At 41.4% G+C, this 24,107-nt stretch overlaps 2 protein-coding genes across 5 annotated transcripts in view; one reads left to right on the forward strand and one right to left on the reverse strand.

Annotated features, from left to right (window-relative positions):
- The window catches only part of DNAJC13 (DnaJ heat shock protein family (Hsp40) member C13), a 127,523-nt gene extending 119,787 nt beyond the window's left edge, over positions 1–7,736 (forward strand). For 2 of the 3 annotated variants that reach the window (XM_032238262.1, XM_032238264.1), the window contains 4 exons: positions 4,208–4,348; positions 5,560–5,703; positions 5,922–6,021; positions 6,954–7,736. In XM_032238262.1, the coding sequence (XP_032094153.1) occupies positions 4,208–4,348; positions 5,560–5,703; positions 5,922–6,021; positions 6,954–7,051 (483 nt within the window). In that variant the 3' untranslated portion in view covers positions 7,052–7,736. The remainder of the gene's footprint in view (positions 1–4,207; positions 4,349–5,559; positions 5,704–5,921; positions 6,022–6,953) is intronic. The other variant, XM_032238263.1, reaches the window with a different exon arrangement.
- Positions 7,737–23,261: 15,525 nt separating this feature from the next.
- The window catches only part of ACAD11 (acyl-CoA dehydrogenase family member 11), a 101,356-nt gene continuing 100,510 nt past the window's right edge, over positions 23,262–24,107 (reverse strand). For both annotated transcript variants that reach the window (XM_032235164.1, XM_032235165.1), the window contains one exon: positions 23,262–23,845. In XM_032235164.1, the coding sequence (XP_032091055.1) occupies positions 23,713–23,845 (133 nt within the window). In that variant the 3' untranslated portion in view covers positions 23,262–23,712. The remainder of the gene's footprint in view (positions 23,846–24,107) is intronic.

The raw sequence follows: 24,107 nt of genomic DNA on the forward strand, positions 1-24,107 counted from the left end.
TGACCCTTTTCCTCCTCCGAGACCTTCCCCTTGGTAGGACTCTTCGTCACCTTAATTTGGGGATCCTCTTCTAGAGGTTGTTGTGCCAGATGACTCTTTTGTGGTGGTGTCTGGGGTCTTCTGTTTTCCACCGTGGCGGTTGGTGCGCACGTTCATGGCAATGGGGCTGGAGCCAAGCACTCTAATGCTTTGTGGCCAAGTTGACAGCAAAGGTGGCATTTTAATTGCCCCCACGAGGAAAGGGACCTAGTTACATCTCTAAACTTAGGAACCGCCTCATCACATTTTTCCACCATCCATTCTGTAGCTTGCTCCTTGGTAACCCTTTCTTCCATTGTTGAGAACCTTTCTCTGTAGGAAGGTTGGGCAAGAATCTTTTGGGGCATTGCAGGGGAGATTGGAACCGGTGGGGAGGTCAATCTCTCGGTTGGCCACTGCCCAGTTGTCTGCCATGGTGCCATCTGCTGAGGAAGGGCAGGTACCAACTGGAAACCCTTCCATCCATGACCTGGGATTAAGACCCATCTCGAGGGTGCCTGATTCACAGTTGGCAGTTCACCCAATGATGGCTGGTTAGGGGGGTTTATGTGCCAAAGGCCCCTCTTCTGACTTGGAGGATTTCTGGCCCAAGGGCCCCTCTGCTGGCTTGGAGGACTTTCCCATGTTGATGGTCCAGGAGATACCCACTGGAATCTTAACCATCCATAATCTGGGAAGAAAGTCCAATTTAGTGGTGACTGGTAAGTGGAGAATGTGTGCCAAATCCCTACTTGCTGGCTGGGTTGAAAATCTCATCTTGCTAGGGATTCTGTCTTCAACTCAGTTGCAGGGCATTGGTTCATTTCAAATATCCCCGTTTGGAAGGAGTCAAAATCTCCACTCCAGGGTTTTTTCCAAGCCTTGGCTGGGGGGAAGGAGGGGGAGTATGCACTCACATATCTTAAAAGGCTTTCTCCTAATTGTTCACTGATGTTTTATACTGACCAGTGTGGTTCAGCATAGGAGAAACAGCAAACCTCACCAGCCCCCCCCCCCCCCCCCCGCGAAGGAGGGGTGCTGGTGATTTATTTTGAAGAGAGAGTTGGAATTATGTCAGCGTTCCAAATACCATGCAGAATTAAATCAGAGTCGAAGGCAAAACTATGCTTAAAGTTCCAATTTAATAAGACAGGCATGTTGGCATCGTTCTGTGGGGTTCCAACTCTGGAAGTTACATCAGAATCCCACCCAGTTAAAAGTTCATGATCTTGTCCCCACACCCACAGTCCATCACATGGTCTAATCGTATTCTTCCATACTGGGGTCTATGCCTAACTGGTTCCGGACAGGTGTGAAAGTGCAGAGACAAAGGATGACCTTGCTTCTAGTAAAAAAGGAAAAACAATACATTCCACAACCCTACTCCTTCTATTCCCCCCTCCCATCGACTATACTTAAAGAAACAGCATAATGAATAAGAGAAAGTGTGGCAGGCCAAAATTCTAAAAGGAATATAAATGCAGGCCTGACACTCGGGCTATTTGCTGATATTCTGCCTTAATTATGTGTCCCTCTTTCCACTTTTTATACCTGTTCTTTTTATCTTTCAATTTGTTAGAGAGTTCTTTATGCATACATGCTGGTTTCTTTTGAGAGCAGTTATTTTTCTTCTTCATTGGTATTGTGCTAGACTGGGCTTTTATAATCTCACTTTTCAAATTATGCAGACTTCTTGAGTTGTTTTCCCCTTGAGGATTCTCATCCATGGAATCCTTCCCAAGCTCTCTCTAAGTATATGGAAATTAGCTTTCTTAAATCCAGTTTGACTTTGTTCTATTACTTGTGCATGCATAATGTTGAATTCCAATATTGCATGATCAATTGCCCCAAGGTTCCTGTGGCTTCAACACCTTCTACCATTTCATCTCTGTTAGTGAGAATTAAGTCCAATATGGCTGATCCCCTTGTTCCCTTCTCTACTTTTGGGGAAACAAAATTATCAGCTCTGTTAGGAACCTGTTGAATCTTTCATTTGGTGCAGAGTTTGTCTCCAAGTTGATATCAGAATAGTTAAAATCCCTCATTACTCTGTGAACCGCTTAGAGGGGGCTGAGAAAGCACTATGAAGTGGCATATAAGTCTAAATGCTATTGCTATTACTATTGTGATGTGCTTCCTACCTAGTTAGCTGACCAGCAAAAAGTTCATCTATTTCCTCTTTGTTTGGGTGGCCTATAGTTTACACCTATGGCAATGTCATTTTTTCTCCCTTGATATTGACCCAAATGCATTCAAGATAATTTTCTTCATTGTGGTGCTCTATTTCTGTAGAGATGTAGTTATTTCTTATATATAGTGCAATTCCATCTCCTCTTTATTTGGTCTATTTCTTTTAAATAATTTAAATCCCTCTAGCTGTATGTTCCATTAGTGGGTTTCATCCCACCAAGTTTCTGTAATGGCAACAATATCATATCTACCCTCATTTACTTGAATTTCTAATTCACCCTGTTTATTCCTCATACTCTGTGCATTGGTGTAGAGACATTTGAGTCCAATTTGATTGACTTTGTGTTTACTGTCTACATAATCTGTGTTGTGCCTGATTGCCCTTACTTTCTTGCTACCGTTTGATTAGTATACATGGTATGGCACTCACTATTAAATGCTTGGTTTTGCTTAACAGCAAGGTTGATGAGAATATCATTCTTTTATGAGGATATCATTCTTTGGCTACAGTTATCTTTCTTGAGTTGTTGTTTGTCTCTCATTTATAAATTAGGTAATCCATCTTTGTACTGAGACAATTATTAGGCACAATAAATCTGGTTGGATACAAAATAAATAGCATGAACAGAGTATCAATATGGCCATTTTTTTGAAGGCAGGTCTTTAAATGCCACTACTTGTGTCCTTTTGCCTGTATCTGTTCATTGAATGTAGTACCAATGGTCAACTGCTTATTGTAGGAAATAAAAAGACAGTGAAGGGACATAATTAAATGAATCATCAGCCCACATTTGTTACGTTCCAACATTAATTGACTAGATTCTTGAATAAGGTTGAACAATAAATCTTAACTGCATCTTAACATATGATTCTGATTCTTTGTGCTTGACATTAATCTAGACCAGTGATGGCGAACCTTTTTTGGCTTGTGTGCCAAAAGCGGGGGGAGCGCAGGGGGGGTCAAGTGTGGGCATGCCACACCCATAATGCAATGTGCTACCCCCAGCGCGCATGACCAGTGCTCCCCCCATTTTTTGCATGCTTTTTTCACCCTTCCCAGGCTCTAGAGGCCTGGGGAGGGCGAAAACAGTCCCCCCTCTCCCAGAGGCCATGGGAAGCTCCTGAAGCCTCTGGAGCACAAAAAACTGGCCCTACAGGCAAACCGGAAGTTCGGGAACCAACTTCTGGTTTGCTCGTAGGACTGATTTTAGCCCTCTGGAGCCTTCAGGGGTCATCCAGAGGCTTTCCTGAAGGCTCCCGAGGATGAAAAGGGACCTATGGACAAACCGGAAGTCACTTCCAGTTTGCTCATAGGGTCATTTTTTGTCCTCTAGAGCCCCTGAAGGTCGTTTTTTGTCCTCCGGAAGGCCCCTAAAGTCTCCGGAGGGCTAAAACTGGTCTCACAAGCAAACAGTAGTCTGTTCCCGAATTTCCAGTTTGCCCATAGGGCCAGGTTTTTGTGCTACAGAGGCTTCAGGAGCCTGGGGAGGGCATAAAATGGCCTAAAAAAATGACTGAAGACAGGTTGCCAGCGCGTGCATGCGCGCTGGCCAGCTAACAGCAACACCTCACGTGCCCTGACAAATGGCTCCATGTGCCACCCGTGGCACACATGACATAAGTTCACCATCCTGGATCTAGACAATTAATGTTCAGTTCTAAACTGGCAGTTGATAATGGTCGATGAAATTCAAGAGGGGTTGGACTTAGACCATTTGTTGGAAAGTAATGACTTTAGGCTGATACTTTTTAAATTCCATTGTCTCAGCTTTGCCTGTTCATCTCCTACACGTATTCCAATTAGTAGAGTGCAAGTAAGCTTTCTCACGAACAGACTGAAATGGAATATAGAACAAAGCTCTTAAGATTGTTCCTAATATTTCACAATACTACACATATTTCTACTGAAGTGTCTCTGAATCCTCATCAGGAATTCAAATAAATTTTTAACTTGGGTAGTTGTAAAATATTAATATTTGACAAACTTTTGTTTTTATAGCTTTGTGTTCGTTCAATGGCAGTGTTAGAGACAATTTGCCCTTTGATGAATGGAATGAAGAAAAGATCAGATAATGTTGGCATAGCCTGTGAAGCACTTAATCGAATGTTTCAAAAGGAACAAAATGATCTAGTAGTCCAAGTAAGCAAATCTTGTAACTTTCTAATAAAATGGCACTTTATTTGTGGTTACAGTTGTGCATTTTTTCTCATTTATTTATACTTTTTATGTCCCTGTTTCCTTATCCCAAGTGGCTCTGGGTGGCTTACAATGATATAAAATCATAGATCTAAAAACATTAAAAGCATTAAAACTAAGGTTAATAATTAAATAAGTTAAAAGCAAGAGTTTGGATGGTACAGGAGTGGACTTTTGTCTCTCATTCAATCAACTAGCTCTAGTATTGCACGCCTCCACCGGGGCACAGAGAGAGCCAGGTTTTAAGACTTCTCCAGAAGAGTGGACGGAGATCTAAATTCTGGCGGTAATGGATCATGACAGAGAACACTTTTCTCCTTGACTCTGCTGATCACAATTCCTTGGATTATCTGACACTGTATTGTCAACAATGTTACTTTATGAGAATTAAGATGGTGGACGTTTTTGTTTATGATTATGTTGTTACTATCAAACGTTAGGAATATGGTATGAACCCTCAAGAAATGACAGATTCCTTAGCATTTACATTTCAGTCAAAATTGACAGGTATATAAGTAATGAAAGTTTACTAGTTTAAGAGACATAGAAAAGTTGAAATAGTTTCAGAGAGGAATTACATTATGACCATAGGCTGGAAATAAAGCCCTCTGATGAATGGTTAAAGAAACTGAGGATTCATAGCTTCCATAAAGAATGATTCACGATATGCTAGTTGTTTATGAAAATATATTGTTATGTGTAGGACAAACCTGTTCTCTTAATACAGAGAGATGAAATTAAAAGAGAGGATTCAGACCAAATATTAAAAGACATTCTTGGCAGGACATTAAGCTGTTCACCTAAAACAGAGGTTGGGAACTATGGCCCCTTTATGACTTTTGGATTTCATCTTATAGAATTCCTCACCTGCATAAGCCATAAAAGGGACATAGTTCCCCACCTCTGGCCCAAAACTATTGTATCCCTCAAACAAGTTGGATAATCCTTGTTAAGAAAACATTCTTACACAGGATTACACAACATCCATAAATTCCTTCCAGCTCATATTTCATGATTCCACATTTGAACTCAATTTATATTCATTTGCTATTGAAATATTTTTAACTTCAGCTAAATGCAATAGGAAGGCTCACAGAAGTCTTAATCAAAATGTCTTAGTCTGAATTTAAGAATATGCTCACATTGTCTTGCAGGCCTTGAAAGCAGATTTAGTACCCTATCTCCTAAAATTGCTTGAAGGTGTTGGCCTTGAGAATCTGGAAAGCCCGTCAGCTACAAAAGCTCAAATTGTTAAAGCACTTAAATCAATGACTCGCAGTTTACAGTATGGAGAACAGGTAAAATCCCAAACATGTTTTAAATTCGTTTTAGAGCATATGGAGTAAGAGGCTTTATTGTAACTTTTATTTTGAAAATACGTTCTTCCAATTGGTGAAGTTATAAAAACTGAGGATTTGGTAAAACCAAAAATGACACTAAGCCAATTTCCATAAGGATAAGTGAGCCTTTCCAACCTGTACAGCAAGTACATTTCTCTATTTTCTCACGTTTGTAGGTGAATGAAATCCTGTCTCAATCTTCTATATGGAGTGCCTTCAAAGATCAGAAACATGATTTGTTCATATCTGAAACTCAGACAGCAGGATACATCACTGGTCAGTGTACTTCTACAGTGAGGGTTGTTGAAAGATCACTTAATTGACTTTTAGTTGGTTTTCATGTATAGAGTTGTTAATGAAATTGTTACATAATACAATACAGGTTAAAGTGAGTTCCCATTCATCATTTCTTCTGATGGTTCACATCTGAATAGATGATTGTGAAAGCAATAACAAATACTTAAGGGGTCTAAGGAATAAATAAAAAGGTGACTTCCTTTCGAATCCACCTTTAATTCTCAAATGATTACAGGATTATATTTCAAGCATCAGGCCACAAAGCATTCTCAAAATGTGATAAAGTTATGCTTCACTTTTTGCTTCAAGGTGCTTTGCCATCTGTACTTCCCTTGCTTCTGGTTTCTTTCTCCTTCAGGTATCTCCTCTCCTTCCCTTCTATCTGGTAGCAGTCCCCTTCACCTCAGAAGTGGGCTTTAGATCTTCTTTTGGCAGGCAGCTTGCTAAACTTCTCTCTTGCATTCACTAAAGCAGGTAGATACCATTTTGCTCAGTGCATGTAGCCTCTGCGCTATCCCGTAGATTATACTTACAAGATGCATGATGTACCACTGTAGTGAACACAGACTGTTTTAAATTGGTACAAAATGCTGTAGTTGCTGCTGTCCTTTGGGGGTGATTGACTTTAGGGTTCCAAATTACAATTGTCTAAATAAGAATGTTTTTATTTATATATATGTAAAAACCTATTTTCAGTTATGTCAAAACATTATCTAAATAATGCTTGAAGATACATATAGGAAGGATGGAAATCTGAACTCTGATAGCAGACTGCTTATAATTAATTTAGCTAAAGGAATTTGACAACAAAAACTGTCATGTCACAGATAAAACAAGTAGTCTTAGTCTGGTCTGAACTGATCTAACAATATACTCAACATTGGTTTTTTTTTTCTCTCCTTGTGGAACAGGCCCTGGAGTTGCTGGCTATCTTACTGCAGGGAGGCCTTCGCCCGTTATGCCCAATGTTCCACCTCCTGTCGATCACGAAGCTGGAGATATTGGCTAAGGGATATGAATGGCCTACACAAGGGACTCAAAGGCAAAGATTTATTGGCTTAAACCTTTAGAATAAATTTTGTCTGCCTTTCCCAGTTTCAAAACAGTGTTATTCCTTTTTCTATGAATATTTTTTTTAGAAATTCTACTGCATTGTAACATAAAAAAATACTTTGTGGACCAGCCTAAAAGAGTACACAAAAACTTTTTCTTGCTGTACATAATCACATTTATTTCTTATATTTTTGTTTACAAGACTGTGAATCGAAACAATTTTCCTAATATTTTGTATTATATTAATTAACATGACTGAAGTTGAACTGCAGTCTCAAAGAATTGGCTAAATCATTTGATCCTCCTAAATTGCACTAGAAGTTTATTTCTTCAATGCTTCAAGTTGGATTTGATCATCCTCTGAGAACTTGACTGGTTTGATGTTGTTTGTCTACATCCCCAATCACTAGCATAAATAAGATCCTGGTGTGTTTAACTGGCTTTACCAAATCAAAAACTAAAATACAGCAAAATGATATTTAAAAATTACATGGTATATAAAAAAGCATTGTGTCATTGTGATATGTTCTATACATTATTCAGTATATAAAACTTTCTATATTGAATGTACATTATACAAATCATTCATATGTACATAAAATTTAAAAGAATAAAGGGAACTGTAAGCCTTGTTGAAACAAGCTGGTATTACTGTTTCATTTCTTGGTAAAACTAAAAGGAAAATCAAGATACCTTTATGAATACTGATCTAAAATGGTGTGTTTTTTTCTGTTAATACTGGCTTTGGTGGGATGAGGTAAGAGAATTATTCAGTTATTTTCAGAGTTCTAGCTAGACATCACAAGAACTGTCAACAACAGAGACAAAAATAGACATTTCTACAAAACATAACTTGGGAATTGTAGGGGAGAAATTAGATCAGAATTTTTCTCCGTTATATGCAGTTATATCTTAGCAAATGTTTAGTACTGTTTCAGCTCTTGTATGAGTGCCAATTAATCCTTTTGTGAAACTGACAACAAAGAAGTCCATGAGTTTTAGTGTGTAATTAGATGATAAACAAAATGGCAATTTTGCTGTGACTTCCACTTTAGAACAACTGCTATGAATTTGCCACTTTTTTCTTTTTTTCAGTCTCCAAAACTAGGACAGGAATGACTAATTACTTATTGCACATTATCTATCTATATCTACTATTTTGTATTTTGCCCAGGAGCAAAATACAGTACATAGAGGTTTTGTCTTTCAAACAGTGGTTTATCTATAAGACATATATATACTACATACATATATACATACACGTACTACGCAAAACCAGGCAATCTATCTATCTTTAGCTATAACACAGAAACAGACGGGAGGAGAGACCATCTATTAAAACATCAGCTATTAAAACATCATTACCTTAACACTCCTCCAATTTAAAGCTGAACAGCTGAATGCTTTAACATAATTAATGATGCTTGCTTTCTCCTGTGTGCAGTTTGGAGAATCCAAGCATGGGTTTAACTTTTGTCCATTAGCCTTGAGACTGAGTTTAAAAAGTCTTGGCCACGCCCCCTGTAGCTGGTAGAGCCCAGTTTTTTAACTCAGTCCAGCCTTGGAAAGACAAATAATTTTTCTCTAGGCAAATATTATTAAAATATCAATAAAATTGTTTATCTACCATCCTTCTTAATGGCATTAAGACTAGAATTAAGGAAAAGTAGTTTGTGGATTGATTAGCTGTGGCTGTGTGCGTTGGTTTCCCAGCCTGCCAGTTAGAACCGCCACTACCCTGAGATGAATAGTCGAGGGTGATGGTTGATTTACCTTCTCAACCATTGCGAGTGGAATCTGGATTGTTCCCGCAAGTTTCAGCAACCGGAGCTACTGTCCAATCACTCGGACTAGCCTTTTTTTTTTTTTTTTACTGCGCGAGGTTGGGCATAAATCGGGGAGTTACGTGTGCTGTTCCCAGATGCTGTAACGATCTCTGCAGAATTTGTGGGGAACCAGTGCACTGTTTCCACTCTGGTTGGTCTCCGCAGTTTGAATTTTATGCCTCCTTACTAGTGTCTGCCATTTTGGAGCAGCACAAGTGCCATGGTGACTGTTGGTTTTTGGCACCAAGAAGTCAATCTCAGGGCTACACCGTTGCGCAGCTAAATCTCTTTTGTTTGGCACAATCTTCAGAGCTTCCTCAGAGACAATCTCTTATTGCCCTTGCTTTATCAGACATTTTTTGCACTTGAGACGTTTGTAGTAGAATTACAGCAGAGATGACCATCTGGCATGTTTGGGCTGTTGCATTGTGGAGATCAAACTTCCTGTTACTCAGGGCCTTTGCATTTCCTCCAAATTACAGACCCCACTTATAGAAAGGTGGCTAGCCTTCATCATGACTAATTGCTCCATCTCAGAGAGCAGCACCAGAGCGGAGATCTCCCCAGGATCCCAGCCCATACTGAGAACCTCCACTGATAGGGAGGTCAGAGCTTCAACCAGTAGTACTTCTTCTAAGTCCCGGGCAAGCGGGTCAATGTCTCGGGCCCCTACCACGGCGGCTAATAGGGAGTTTAGATCAAGACAGAAGGCCCCCAGGAAGCTCCTTTTAAGTCTTCTAAGACTATCAGAGGATCACGCAAGGAGCATTTACCCTCAGTCTTGGCATTGGAGACCTTGTCCTCACATTCTCAACCTGCATCACCTCCCACTCTGCAGGCCACACAGGGCTGGTCCCCTGATGTCATTTCCCAGGGTTTATTAGCGGAGGAAGTCAGATTGGGGCCTACTTCTCCATCTGGCCTTTCAGGGATTGAGCCACTCTATGATCCTGAACCGAGGGGATCGGTGCCAGTGGCTACATTGCCTTCCACATCGGTGGGGCCCCAGGGGAAGGACAGTTCCGTTCCAAAGATTTTATTTCTTTTTAAAAATACAAATATTTCATCATTCGTCAATCATTAAAACATTGAAGTACATTTTTTTTGTATGCCCCTCCATCCCTCCACCCCCCCAACCCCCCTCCTCCTTCCCCCCCGACTTCCCAGAACCCGTACACGGTATGGATTTTTAACTAACACAGTCTAAAATCTATTGAGAAAAAAGAAATAAAGAAATTAATGACATTCTACATTGACCTTAGCTTCTTCTTGCTGAACTAACTTTAAACAATTTAAATCATTTCTGATCTTAAGCATAGGCTAACTGGAATTTCTTGGTCCCGTATTTATTTTGTATATAATCAATCCATTTTTTCCAGTCTCGTTTATATCTCTCATTTGAGTGATCTTTAAGATATGCCGATATTTTAGCCATCTCGGCTAAGTTTGTGACTTTCAATGTCCATTCTTGGATTGTAGGCAAGTCTTCCTTCTTCCAGTATTGCGCCACCAACAGTCTTGCTGCCGTTATTAGGTGCAGAATCAAGTTAGTCTCTACCACTATAAAATCAGTACATATACCTAGTAAAAATAACTGAGAAGTATCCTTCTTTTAAAGATATTTTGCATAACCCACCATATTTTTATCCAGAATGCCTTAACCTTTTGGCAGGTCCACCATATATGATAATATGTAGCATCGAGAGAACCACACCTCCAACATTTAGGCTGTACATTCGGATACATAGAAGCCAACTTTTTAGGATCTAAATGCCATCTATAGAACATCTTGTAAAAATTTTCTCTCAGATTTTGAGCTTGTGTAAATTTCACATTTCTTACCCAGATTCTTTCCCATGTCTCCAACATTATTGGTTCTTCAATATTTTGAGCCCATTTTATCATACAATCTTTAACTAATTCTGTTTCCGAATCCATCTGTATTAATACATTATATATCCTCTTTATATGCATTAAGCTTTGATCTCTTATTTGTTTAAACAAATTATCCTCAACTTGGATAAAACCAATTTTTTGATCTATTTTCCACCTAGCCTGTAATTGCCCATACTGGAACCATGTTTGAACTTCCTTCTCCTCTTTTAATATCTCTAAGGATTTTAATTGTAATACCCCCCTTTCCGAGGTAAGAAGCTGTCTGTAAGTAATTCTATCCTGTTTTTGTGCTATATTCATATTTTCAATTGCGTGTCTAGGAATTGCCCACATGGGTATCTTGTCATTTAATTTATATTGGTATTTTTTCCAGACCCGCAGTAAAGCATTTCTTAAAATATGACTTTTAAACTTCTTATCCAATTTTTTGTTGAATAACAGGTAAGCATGCCAACCATATACCAGATCGTGTCCCTCAATATTCAATATTCTATCATTAGTTAAATGAGTCCAATCACTAATTACAGATAATGCCACTGCATCATAATATAGTTTTAAATTAGGTAGTTTCAATCCTCCTCTCACGTACATCTTGCATTATTTTCATCTTTACCCTCGGCTTCTTTCCTGCCCATACAAATTTGTTGATACCCTTCTGCCATTCTAAAAGATTCGCATCTTTTTTAAGTATAGGTAACATTTGAAAAAGAAATAAAATTTTTGGTAAAATGTTCATTTTCACTGCCGCTATCCTACCCAGCAAAGATAAGTGCAATTTGTCCCATTTTTTCATCTCCGTCTGTATACTGTGCCAAAGTGGTTCATAATTATGCTTAAATAATTTCCCATTTGAAGTTAAAATGTTAACTCTAAGATATTTGACTTTTTTAACTACCTCACATCCTAGCATTACTCCTAATTCTTCCTTTTGTTTAGTATTCATATTTATAGCTAATATTTTTGTTTTTCCTAAATTTATTTTAAAGCCAGACACTTGACCATATTGATTAATCGTATTCATTAAGACCATATTGGATTCCTGCGGTTGTTCCAATATTATGACCAAATCATCCGCAAAAGCGCGGACTCTATATTCTTGCTGCCTAATCTTGATCCCTTTTAAACCATCCAAGCCCCGTATTTTATTCAACAGTACTTCCAAAGTTATAATAAACAATAATGGGGACAAAAGACAGCCCTGTCTTGTACCTTTTCCAATTTGAAAGGTTCCTTAACCTTTCTAAGGTAATTTGTGAGCTCATCTCCACAGCTATTACACGGGGTAGATTCAGAATTACAGCACGGGACAGGCCGCCAGATCTCGATTCTTGACCAGGCCCTTGTCAGCACCACACGAACCCCCCCCCTCACCAGCGCATTCACTGCACAGCGATGATTCGCTGATGGCAGAGGACTTAGGCTACCAAGAATTTTCAGATGATGAAGTCCATGCCCCAGACAAGCCAGCTTTTTCAGGCCTATTTTGCCCCACCTTGTTTAAGTCCTTATACAAGGCCAAAACCACCGCCAACATGGGAGGTAATGCCAACCCCTCAGGATCAGCGGTAGCATTGGATCCCACATAGTGCCTTTTTGCAGAACAGGTTTCCGAGCAAGAGGCAGTACCAGCGCCAAAGCTCTTTCTTGATGTTATACAGAGACAGTGGACCCAGTCCAGCTCCATACCTCCTCCAAATTACAATGACTGGAAACTTTACACTTCCAGCCTGGAGTTAGAGGCCTTATTGCACAGGTTTCCCCTGTGGATCCCCCAATAACTGCCCTGGCCGCCCTGGCCATTGTTCCATCTGATGTGTCAGATGGGCTAAAAGCAGAAGACTGCAAAGTGGAGATGACACTTGCAAGATTCACCAGGTGGCTGCCTAAGTGCTTCGAGCATCCACCGCAGCATCCTTTAATGGGGCTTCCCTTGTATGGCTCAGGCAATTGCAGGCTAGAATTTCCTCAGAGGACTTCTGCAATCCACCAAGATATAAACAAATTGGTGGCGCTGGCCAGGTTCTCTGGATGCAACGCTCAATGTTGCCAAGTTTGCATCCAGGGTGTTAGCCTCTAATGTCACCTCTTGTGGCTGCGCCACTGGCAGGCTGACCAGTGTTCCAAGTGACCCCTAGCTTCAGCGCCTTTTAAAGGCAGGTCTCTCTTTGGGGAATCCCGCGACCTTATTCTAGTGGAAACTAGGGACATGTGTAAAGTGCTTCCCCTTCCCCACCGGTGGGCAGACTGCAAGGCACAACCCTATTTTTGACACCAGTCCTTTTGACGGGCTGACTAGGGATATGGAGCCCTGCATTACTTGCAATAATCCTCCCAATACCATTGGTCGTATAATCAGGGATTCAACAGGTACTAGGATAGATTCCGGGATAGGTTGGGGTTTCATGATAAAGACAGGCAACAACAACAGTAACAACAGCCAGCTGCAAAACAGCCCTTTTGTGGCTCAGGCAACCGTCCCTTTCGCAGATTTAAGTGATTCCCACTCCCATCCCATTGGCGGATGACTTGTCCACTTCGCAAGCCAATGGGAAGCATCCACCACAGATGCCTGTGTGCTGCAAATTGTGAGGCTAGGCCTCACTCTAGAATTTCTCACCGCCCGCTCTCCCCACTACTATTTATTACGTCACTAGAGGTCCTTTTAAATCGGATAAGATCAAATCAGGAAATTAGGGGCTTGACCATAAAAAGAGAACAATATAAAGTACAGGCCTTCGCGGATGACATGGTCTTTATCGTAGAAGACCCCTTACTTTCAGGACCGAATTTGATGAAGGACATTGAGAACTTTGGGTGTGTGGCCGGTTTAAAAATAAACAAGGAAAAAACAAAAATGATTATAAAAAACTTCCCCAAAAACCAGATTGGAGAACTAGAGGAAACAATGGAATTAAAGGTAACTAAAAAAATTAAGTATTTAGGGATCTGGCTGTCTGCGAAATGCTCTTCCATAAAAGAAGACAACTATGATAAGTTGTTACAGAATACCCAAAAGGACTTAAAAACCTGGTCAAAACTACAACTATCACTGATGGGAAGAGTCGCAGTAATTAAAATGAATGTTCTGCCAAAAATCCTCTACCTATTTCAAACGGCACCGGTCAAGCTAGGGGAAAAATTTTATAATGATTTGGACAAAATGATTCGAAACTTTATATGGAATGGTAAAAAGCCCAGAATAAAATATATGCACCTGCAGGATAAAAGAACTCAAGGGGGAATGGGATTACCGGAATGGAAAACATATCACCAAGCAGCAACAACTATGTGGATAAAAGAATGGGTAATGTTAGCTAATAAAAGAATCTTAACAATAGAGGGCCACGACCTGCAATACGGGTGGCATAACTACCTATGGTGCGAGGGAAATAAAATTCACAATTATTTTAGTAGTCACCATTTAAGGGGGGTATTGATTAAGGACTGGCTCGAAATTAGAAGGAGATACTACACGCAACTACCTAAATGGATATCTCCGACGGAAGCCCTGATATACCCGAATTTGATAAACTTGGATAAAATTGTTACCTACCAACAGTTGCTAGACGACCAAAACAAACTAAACCCCAGGGAAAATTTGGCTGACAAGGGAATAAACATTGATTGGTGGCCATATCTCCAAATTCAAAACAAACACAAATTCGATCTAGCACAACCTGGCTTCCAGAACAAGAACCAGGAATTAGATAAAATTTTAATTGGACCAGATGAGAAATTAATTTCAAAAATATACAACTGCTTACTGATTCGAAAAACGGAAGCAGAAAGGGTAAAAGAAGTCATGGTAACCTGGGCCCAAAACATTGGCCACACAATAGACCTAGACGACTGGGAAAGAGTCTGGGAATGGAACCTAAAATTAACAAAGTCGACGGCCTATAAAGAAAATATATATAAAATGTTCTACCGCTGGCATCTTCCACCGACAAGACTGGCGAAAATGTCTTCAAAAGTTTCGGCCATATGCTGGAAATGTAAAACGGTGCTGGGCACGTACTACCATATGTGGTGGACGTGTCCGGTAGCCAAAGCATATTGGAAGCAAATACTAGGATGGCTGAATGGAATCCTGTCAATTAAACTATGCCTTAAGCCGGAAACTTTCTTATTAGGAATAATAGATCAAAAAATTTGCAAATCTGACCAATACCTCCTAGTCCATATTCTGACAGCGTCAAGGATTGTTTACGCACAGTGCTGGAAGAGTGAAAATGCCCCCACCAACACTATGGTGATGAATAAAATTTTAGAACTAGCAGAAATGAACAGACTGACGATGCGAATTAATGACAAAGAAGACACAGACTTTTACACAGTCTGGGAGAAGCTATACAAATGGCTTGATGAGTCAGTGAAGACCTAGACATAAAAAGAGATAGCTGACTAACCTAATACGATTAAACCAATAACTCAAATGAACAATATACAACAACTGAGAGATAAACGAAAGGAGAAATGTATCAGGGGCGAGAACCCACCGTCGAGCAATTTTGTTACGCTACAATGTTGGGAAAACTTTAAAAAGCTGATAGGAAATCCGCTATAATTACCTGCATGAAATTAGCGATCAAACTTCATTTTAGATGAGGCGAGAGGACTTATAATCCTTGCCTCTTCAAGCAAGGAAAGGGAAAGAAAACCAGGTTGTCCTCAGCAGAGGAAAATATGCAAATGTAATAAAGGTTAGAAGGGAGGGAGGGAGGGCAGTAGGGAAGTCAGGATGGAGAGGAGAAAGGAGAGGAATAGGAAAGGCAGAAGAAGGGGGGAAGGATAAAGAGGAGGAAGAGAAAGAAGAGAAGGGAAAGAAGGTGGGAAGAAAGAAGGAGAGGAGAAAGAGGAAAAACTGGGGAAGGAAGGAGGGAGGGAAGAGAAGAGGGTAGTAAAGAGGGAAAGAGGGAGGGAAAGAAAGAGAGAAGGAGAGTTGAAAGGAAGGAGGGAAGGAGGGAGGAAAGGAGGGAGATTAAAAGGAAGGAGGAGGGAAAGAGGCAGGGAAGGAGGAAAGGTATGTGAGAAGGAGGGGGGGACCGAGGGAGAGAAAGGACGGGGAAGGAAAGGAGGAAAGGAGAAAAGAAAGGAGGGAAGGCAGGGGAGAAGGAAGTAAGGGGGGGAGGGAAGAAAAGAGGGAGGGAAAGATACCTAACCTTTGATGTTTATAATGATTTGATAGTATGGGAATATCTCGAAATGTAGTTGTATTGTTTGTTACAAGTTATGGATGTTGTATTTTCTTTTTACCAATAAAATCTTTAAAAAAAAAAAAAATAGAATTTCTCACCACCACCCCTGAGATGATTCATCAGATGCCCGGTCCCCAGATGCCAGATAAAAAAGGGTCTCATGAATACAGAAATCCAGTACATGCTGAACATTCTAGCCATAGAGCCAGTTCAGAAGGGCATGGGATTTTACTCAATCCTATTCCTAGTGCCCAAAAGCTTGGGAGGGTGGAGAGCAATTTTAGATTTAAAAAAACTAAATGTGCACCTGACGTACAAATGCTTCAAGATGCAGTCCCTCAAATCTATCTTGGGCTGCATCAGGTTGTCATCCGTAGATATCAGAGAGGTTTATCTCCACATGTCTATACTTCCGTAACATAGGAAGTTCCAGTTCCAGTTTGCAGACCAACACTACCAGTATAGAGCTCTGCCATTCAGTCTGTCATCTGCACTCAGGACTTTCACTAAGGTGCTGGCAGCAATAGCAGCATATCTGCGGTTGTTTCCAGTAAGAATTCAATGTTATCTCAATGACATCTTAATTCAGTTGTCATCCCCAGCACAAGCTCATCAAGACCTTCACACCACAATCTGGATCCTGCAACAGCATGGCTTCATGATGAATCTGCCAAAGAGTTGCCTCCACCCATCCACCAACTCCTGTTACAGAGGTCAGTGTCCTTAGCCACCCTTTCCCAGCTCCTCGGGAAAATGATCTTGTGTGTAGACATTGTTCCCCGGGCATGCCTACATGCACGAACTCTTCAGTGGTTATTGCTCCCATTCCAGAGGAACCACACCAGCACTTCACATCCCAAGGTCAGGCTTCCACCAAAGGTGACTCGCTCGTTGTCCTGGTGGAAGTCCCCATCCCTTTGCAGGGGGGCCTGTTCAGGGAGCCTGACTGTATTACAGTAACAAGAGACACCAGCCTGTTTATATGGGGAGTTTATGCCCAAACCCTAGTAGCCCAGGGATGATGGAGCCCAGAGGAGCTTCAGAACAACATAAACTGGCTGGAGCTCCAGGTTGCCGGATTCATTTTCAGGCACTTTCAAGATCTAGTGAGTCCTAGTCCTAGTCCTAGTCCTGACCGACAATGTGGCCACCAAGGCCCATACAAATGGTCAGGGGGGAACCAGTCCAGGTCACTCATGCAGGAGGTGGAGACTCTGCATCTTTGGGCGGAGCAACACATTATCAATAAGATTAGAGCACATCTCAGGAATGGCAAAGGTGCAAGCGGATTGGCTGAGCAGGGCCATGGTGGATCACGCAGAATGGCAGCTCTACCTGGACCTGTTCAGGGAACTGACTTTCAGGTTTGGGCTTCCAACCGTGGACCTGTTCACCCAGTCCAACAATATGCACCTACCGAGGTTCTTCACCCACTTTCTCATCCAAGGGGCAGAGGGAGTAGATGATCTGCACAGCCCTTGGCCACCAGGTCTGCTCTAAGTGTTTCTACCTCTGCCTCTCATCCAGAGAGTCATTCAGAAAATACTGAAAGAGGGAGCGGAAGTACTGCTCGTCCCTCCCCCCCAGCCCAGGCACCCCTGGTATGCCACTTGGTCAATCTATCGCCAGACCGTGGAGAATTCTGGACAGCAAGATATCCCTCAGCCAGGGGGCCTCTTCTTCACCCAAAGCCCCAGAGGTTGCAACTTGCTGTGTGGCACTTGAAAGGATACCCTAATATGGGATAATTTCTCCAACAAAATCATTCACACTATCCAAGCAGCCAGGCGTCCATCCACTATGTGCATTTATAATACCACCTGGGTGGCAGTCTGCAGATGGTGCAGGACCCATCACATTGGGCTCTGGTCCATGCCACAGGTGTTGGATTTCTTGCAAGACAGACTGGTTAGAGGTCTGACGCCCAACACCTTGCATTGTTAGCTGGTAGCCCTTTCTACCGTAATTCTTGTCAAAAAGGAGTGGACTTTGGCTCATCATCCTTGGGTGCAATCCTTCTTAAAAGGGGTGACTAACCTCAGACCACCAGTGGTTCATCACTTTCCCCCCTGGGAGTTACCTGTCGTGCTACAGACCCTCACAGATGCACCATTCGAACCACTATGCATGATCAGTCTCTGTTAATGCTCAAGACAGTCTTCCTCCTGGCCATCACCTCGGCCAGAAGAGTCTCAGAGCTGGCAGCTCTCTCGGTACACCAAGATCTCTGCATTTTTCATATGGACAGAGTTGTTTGCCAAAAGTAACTTGTGGTTTCATAGGGCCCAGGAGATTATTCTCCCCAACGTCTGCCTGCAACCACCACATCCTCGCAAGAGAAGGTGGCATCATATTGACGTAAGAAGGCCCCCTACACCAATTCATCAAATGAACTGCAGCCATCAGGAAGACTGAATTCATCTCCTTTCAACCAACGACCATGGGTCAGAAGGTGACATCTAACACCATGGGGCATTGGTTAAAGCCTGTATCTCTCAGGCTTATGAAATCCAGGCCAGACCAGTACCCAGGCGGATCACGGCCCACTCCACTTGGAGCGTGGATACCATCGCTGCCTGGACAACACAAGCTTTGGTTGAAGAGATATGCAGGGTGGCAACTTGGTCATCATGGCCACCCTTCATTAAACATTACAAACTGGACGTGTTTGCCTCCACTGAGGCATCATTTGGGCAACGTGTACTGCAGAGGGTCATCAAGGTTCCTGAGACCATGGACTGTTCCAGTACCCCTTAGATCCATATGCTTTGGCATATCCCATGCTTGGATTCTCCAAGTGATGCACAGGAGAAAGACCATTGGCTTACCTGAACAATTGTTCTATGTGCGCCATGGGAAAATCCAACCCCACCCTTGGGCAGTTCGGTCCGGGGTCTTGGGACAAGACTTACTTTTCAAGTTATATTTTTCAGGACTTACCTTATTTCCATCAATCAGATCAGCTGTGCCTTTGTACAAAACTGGGCTCTACCAGCTAGAGGGGGTGTGGCCAAGACTTTTTAAACTCAGTCTCAAGGCCAATGGTCAAAAGTTAAACCCATGCTTGGATTATCCCGTGGCGCACATAGAACGACTATTCAGGTAAGCCAACAGTCTTTTTCCATTATATCCTTGCTTCCTGCTTCGGTTCCTCCTCTCATTGCTACAAACGCTACTAGTACCTATTACTATTGCTGCTGGACCTACTCCTAATTCTATTATCTATTGACTCTGTACACTCTGTCTCATTAATCTTTGTTACATCCTGTTTACCAACTCTTGGGTAGATACCTTTACTTTCTCTTTTCACTAGTTCAGTTTCCTCACTTTGATTTATGTGCCTGGCTGTCATTCTCTTTAACGTCAGTTTCCTCCATTTATCTCATTGTTCCTTAGGCCAGTGTTTCCCAACCTTAGCAACTTGAAGATGTCTGGACTTCAACTCCCAGAATTCCCCAGCCAGCGAATGCTGGCTGGGGAATTCTGGGAGTTGAAGTCCGGACATCTTCAAGTTGCCAAGGTTGAGAAACACTGCCTTAGGCAATGACCATGACCCTATTAAAGCAGACGTAAAGTGAGATTTGGACATTAAGTGTGAAACCTACTGGGTCAGGCTGGACAGCCTCTTAGAGCCCTTTACTTCTATATTAAAAGCCACATAGATAAGAGTTGGAACTTGCAAAAGAAACAGGAATCCAGTGCCTAACCACAAGATGTCAAAATCTATGTCAAAAGTCCAAGGTTCAATTAAAGTTTATTAATGACACATACTCCATAAACAAAAGGAGAAGTAAGACCCCCATCCCCTTATAAGGCTTTCTCCTCAAGGTAACCACTAAGAAATGTGTTAAGTATTTCCTTGTTGCAATGCTTTTGAGAATGTATAAGAATGTGAGCTTTGATAATTAAGGTTGTTCAGAACTTGCAATGCTAGCCATGGGCTAGCTTTCTGAACCTGGCTGCCAAATAAACTTTTCCTGTAAACTGAGAAGTCTAACGCCTGTCATTTTCTGCAACACTATCCCAGTGAGGGAGGGGTGCTGGTGATTTATTTTGAAGAGAGAGTTGGAATTATGTCAGCGTTCCAAATACCATGCAGAATTAAATCAGAGTTGAAGGCAAAACTATACTTAAAGTTCCAATTTAATAAGACAGGCATGTTGGCATTGTGCTGTGGGATTCCAATTCTGGAAGTTACATCAGAATCCCACCCAGTTAAAAGTTCATGATCTTGACTCCACACCCACAGTCCATCACATGGTTCAATCTTCTTCTTCCACGCTGGCATCTACGCCCAACTGCTTCTGGTTAGGTGTGAAAGTGCGGAGACAAAGGATGACCTTGACTTCTAGTAAAGAATGAAAAACAATACATTCCACAATCCTACTCCTTCTATTCCCCCCTCCCATCGACTATACTTAAAGAAACAGCATAACGAAATAAAAGAAAGTGTGGCAGGCCAAAATTCTAAAAGGAATATAAATGCAGGCCTGATACCATACTTCTTAACCCCTCATGCACTTATCCTTCCACTTTTCCTGATGGAGAACTCTCCTCCTGCAAATAGTATTTCATAACCTTGACTGTCTAACCTGGACATACTCAACAGATTATGAGCTAATGTACATATAAGACATTGTATAATGTTTCTCCTATCTCAGGTACATAAACATTGTCTTCCCCTTTTACAGCAGCATTTTGCTTAATACATTTGTTTAGCTGGTCTTAAACCAGGAAACAGGTGGGTCATGTGACTGGGCATGGCCGACTTAATGTCACTCACTGCGCGAAGCCTCCCAACTGCTGCCTCTTTGCCAGATGCTTTCCGGCAGTGGCGGCTGACTGGAGGCTCCCGAAAACTACAAGAAGTTTCGAATGTGCCGCTCCACTCAGACTTGGCTTTCTGGAAATATACGTTATTCTCTGCTATTTAAAAGAAGATTATAGTACTGGGCCTCTTCAGATCAAGCTTTTATTTTAAAAAGCTTCTTCATGTTGTTAAGTTGTCGAGAACAATAATAAAGCAGTCTTTAAAAAATAAGTCTAATAATTTGAACATCTATAGGCATTTATAGTTATTGACTTATCTCCTTGCAGCAAACAGCCTGATTAGCACAAGGAAAAAATGTCTGCCTCTGCCTTCCAGCAATTTGCCTCCATGTAGCAAGCAGCAAGATTCACTTTCAATTTCAGCACGGGCCTCCCAATCATCAGCTGTTTCAAGTTGCAGGATTGCCATAGTCTATTGCTGCCTCCACAAGCCCCATTTTCCCTGTTTGCTGCAAGGAGTTAAATTGCTGGGAGGCAGAGGCCAAAGGATGGGGACCGGCGGATGAGTGAGGCTATATTCAGTGTATAAGACACACCCAAATTTTCACCTTCTTTGGGGGGGGGGGAGGTGAATCTTATACTCTGAAAAATCTGGTAGTTTGTCTTATTCATCCGAGACACCAAGAAACCTCATCCCATTACACCAACAGAGGCCATTCTGCCTGCTTTCTTTCAGAAGCACTGGCCTCTAACAAACCACGATGAACAGTCCCTCTGGCTCTGGTGCAAGCTCTCACTGGGATTCTCTTCACTCTAGTTTCTCTAGTCACCCTGGCCTTCTCTCTGGACTGGGTCCATAACCTGTCACTGTGCACAGTGCAGTGGTGGGTTTCAAAAATTTTTAGAACCTATTATGTAGGTGTGGCCTGTTTTCTAGGAGTGGCTTGGTAGTCATGTGACTGGGTGGGAGTGGCTTGGTGGTCATGTGACCAGATGGGAATGGCTTGGCAGTCATGTGACTGAGTGGGAGTGGCTTGGCAGCTATGTGACTGGATGGGAGTAGCTTGGCAGTCATGTGACTGGGTGGGAGTGGCCAAGTCGATGTCACTGAATTCTTTGACCCAAAGAATGACTTACAAAAAGAAGATATAAAAAATGAAATTTATTATTTTGTGCACTTACTACTTAAATAAGAATAAAATAAGTATACAAAACAATAAAACAGCTACTTAGGGAGGAAATATGGCTGTCCTTGCTGGTCTTCAACATTACTGACCACCTTACACAGACACTTCCAGCCGCTCTGCCTCTTCCTGTATTCACTCAGACGTTTTGAAGTCACAGCCTGTTCACATGCACACACTTCCAGCCCCTCTGCTTCTTCCCTCTTCCTGGATTCACTCAGACGTTTTTAGAAGAGTGGAAGAGAGTGTGCGTGTGCACAGGCTGTGAGTTTTAAAAATGTCTGAGTGAATCCAGGAATAGGGAAGAGGCAGAGGGGCTGGAAGAGTGTGTTCTGTGCGCAGGCTGTGAGTTTTAAAAACATCTAAGTGAATCCAGGAAGAGGGAAGAGGCAGAGGGGCTGGAAGATACTATAGGAACACACGTTTCCAGCCCCTCTGAGAACTTTTCGGCAGCATGGTGAGGATGGGCGAGGCAAGTGAAAGAGCGAACGAGAGGAGAGAGCATTCTGGTACGGGGCCTCCTGACCAACGGGTACGGGAAGGCATGCTAAATTTCACCATCCGGTACAGCCCTACCGGTCCATATTGGTTGAAAACCACCCCTGGCACAGTGTGACTACTATTTTGAGACAACCCAGGAGCAAAATACAGTATACAGAGATTTTGTCTTTCAAGCAGTGGTTTATCTACAGGCATACACACACACACACATCTCCGCAAAACCACACAACCAACTTATCTTCAACTATAACATGGAAGCACACACGGAGAGAGGGACCACCCTCACAAGGCCTCTCTTATATAGACAGTCTCTTAAAGTGATAACCCTGCTGATTCATTGTCATTGCATCATCTCAATTTATAGCCTTACAGCAGCTGGTCAGCTATTATATCACCATTATCTTAATTTTAAGAAATACAATAACTGGTATTTAACTGCTTAAAAGCAGCTTAATCTAAGAACAGGGCTCAATATATCTACATAATGAACAATAATTTGTTCATTAACTGGAAGACCAGGGAAGGTCAAATCAGCTAAAAGAAAATGGAATATAAAAATAAGAAAACTCCAAAAGATTTTTTAAACAACGTGTTATAAATGCAAAATGCTAATAATTTGCCATTTAATTTAACCAGATAAATTAGCTGTGATCTTCATCACTATCGTAGCTGCTCAAGAGTACCTGAACTGAATACTTGTTGCCACCAAGATACCCAGAATGAAAAGATTTTTGCTGAGCAATGTTCTTGTTCACTGAATTATTTATTTGATAAATTTAAAGCCAATCAGCTAAGTAATTAAAATATTTTATTGTTCAAAGCAGATTATAAAAATGTTGAATATTGTTTGATGCCCATTTTCAAAGGCTGTATTTATATTTACCACAGTTTCCAAAAAAAGAAGAAATCACTAGAGATTAAATGAATGGAAATCTTAATAATGTAATATAGTAGAAGTATATGAATAATACAGCAGAACTTGCATTTTCATCATCCCCAACAGCGAACATCAGGGATGATGAATTTTGTTGTGATGGTTTGGCAATACTTGTGCTTTTATTCTAGTTTTGCAATTAAACAACTTAGCTTTTCTGCAGAAATAAAGACAGATTACTGAAATTTAATCAAGGTTTTGCTTTGTTTTTTGGAATGTTCCTTTTTAGGTGTCTTAATTTTCTTAATTTTAAGAAAAATGCTTTGTGGAGGAAGATTCTGAATTGCCATCACAAAATAAAATAATTGTTACAGATGTGCATTCAGTTGCAGGTGTGCATTCAGTTGCCCAGCTTGGTCAAGCAGTTCTAATTTTGCAATTGCTGAGAGATGAACTTCATCAGGCCCATCTGCCACACGCAAAGTCCGAATATAGGCAAACCTGTGAAAATATTAAGATTGTGCCAATTCAACAATACAGAACAGAGCTTGGTAGCTGCTGCTTTAGCAGTCTTTCTAATTATAGTACTGAAACATACAATGACTACTGTACATAATATAGGCAGAACAGCCAAAATTTAGTTAAGTATAGTTTTAATAGTGTGATTAAGCTTTAATAAGACAGTGTGTGCTTGATGGAATCACATTATCTTTTAGGCCAAGACAACTGACTGAGTGAGATGATTGAAGTTCTAGCAGAGACA

This window comes from Thamnophis elegans, chromosome Z (genome assembly GCF_009769535.1).
Source record: "Thamnophis elegans isolate rThaEle1 chromosome Z, rThaEle1.pri, whole genome shotgun sequence".
NCBI lineage: Eukaryota > Metazoa > Chordata > Lepidosauria > Squamata > Colubridae > Thamnophis > Thamnophis elegans.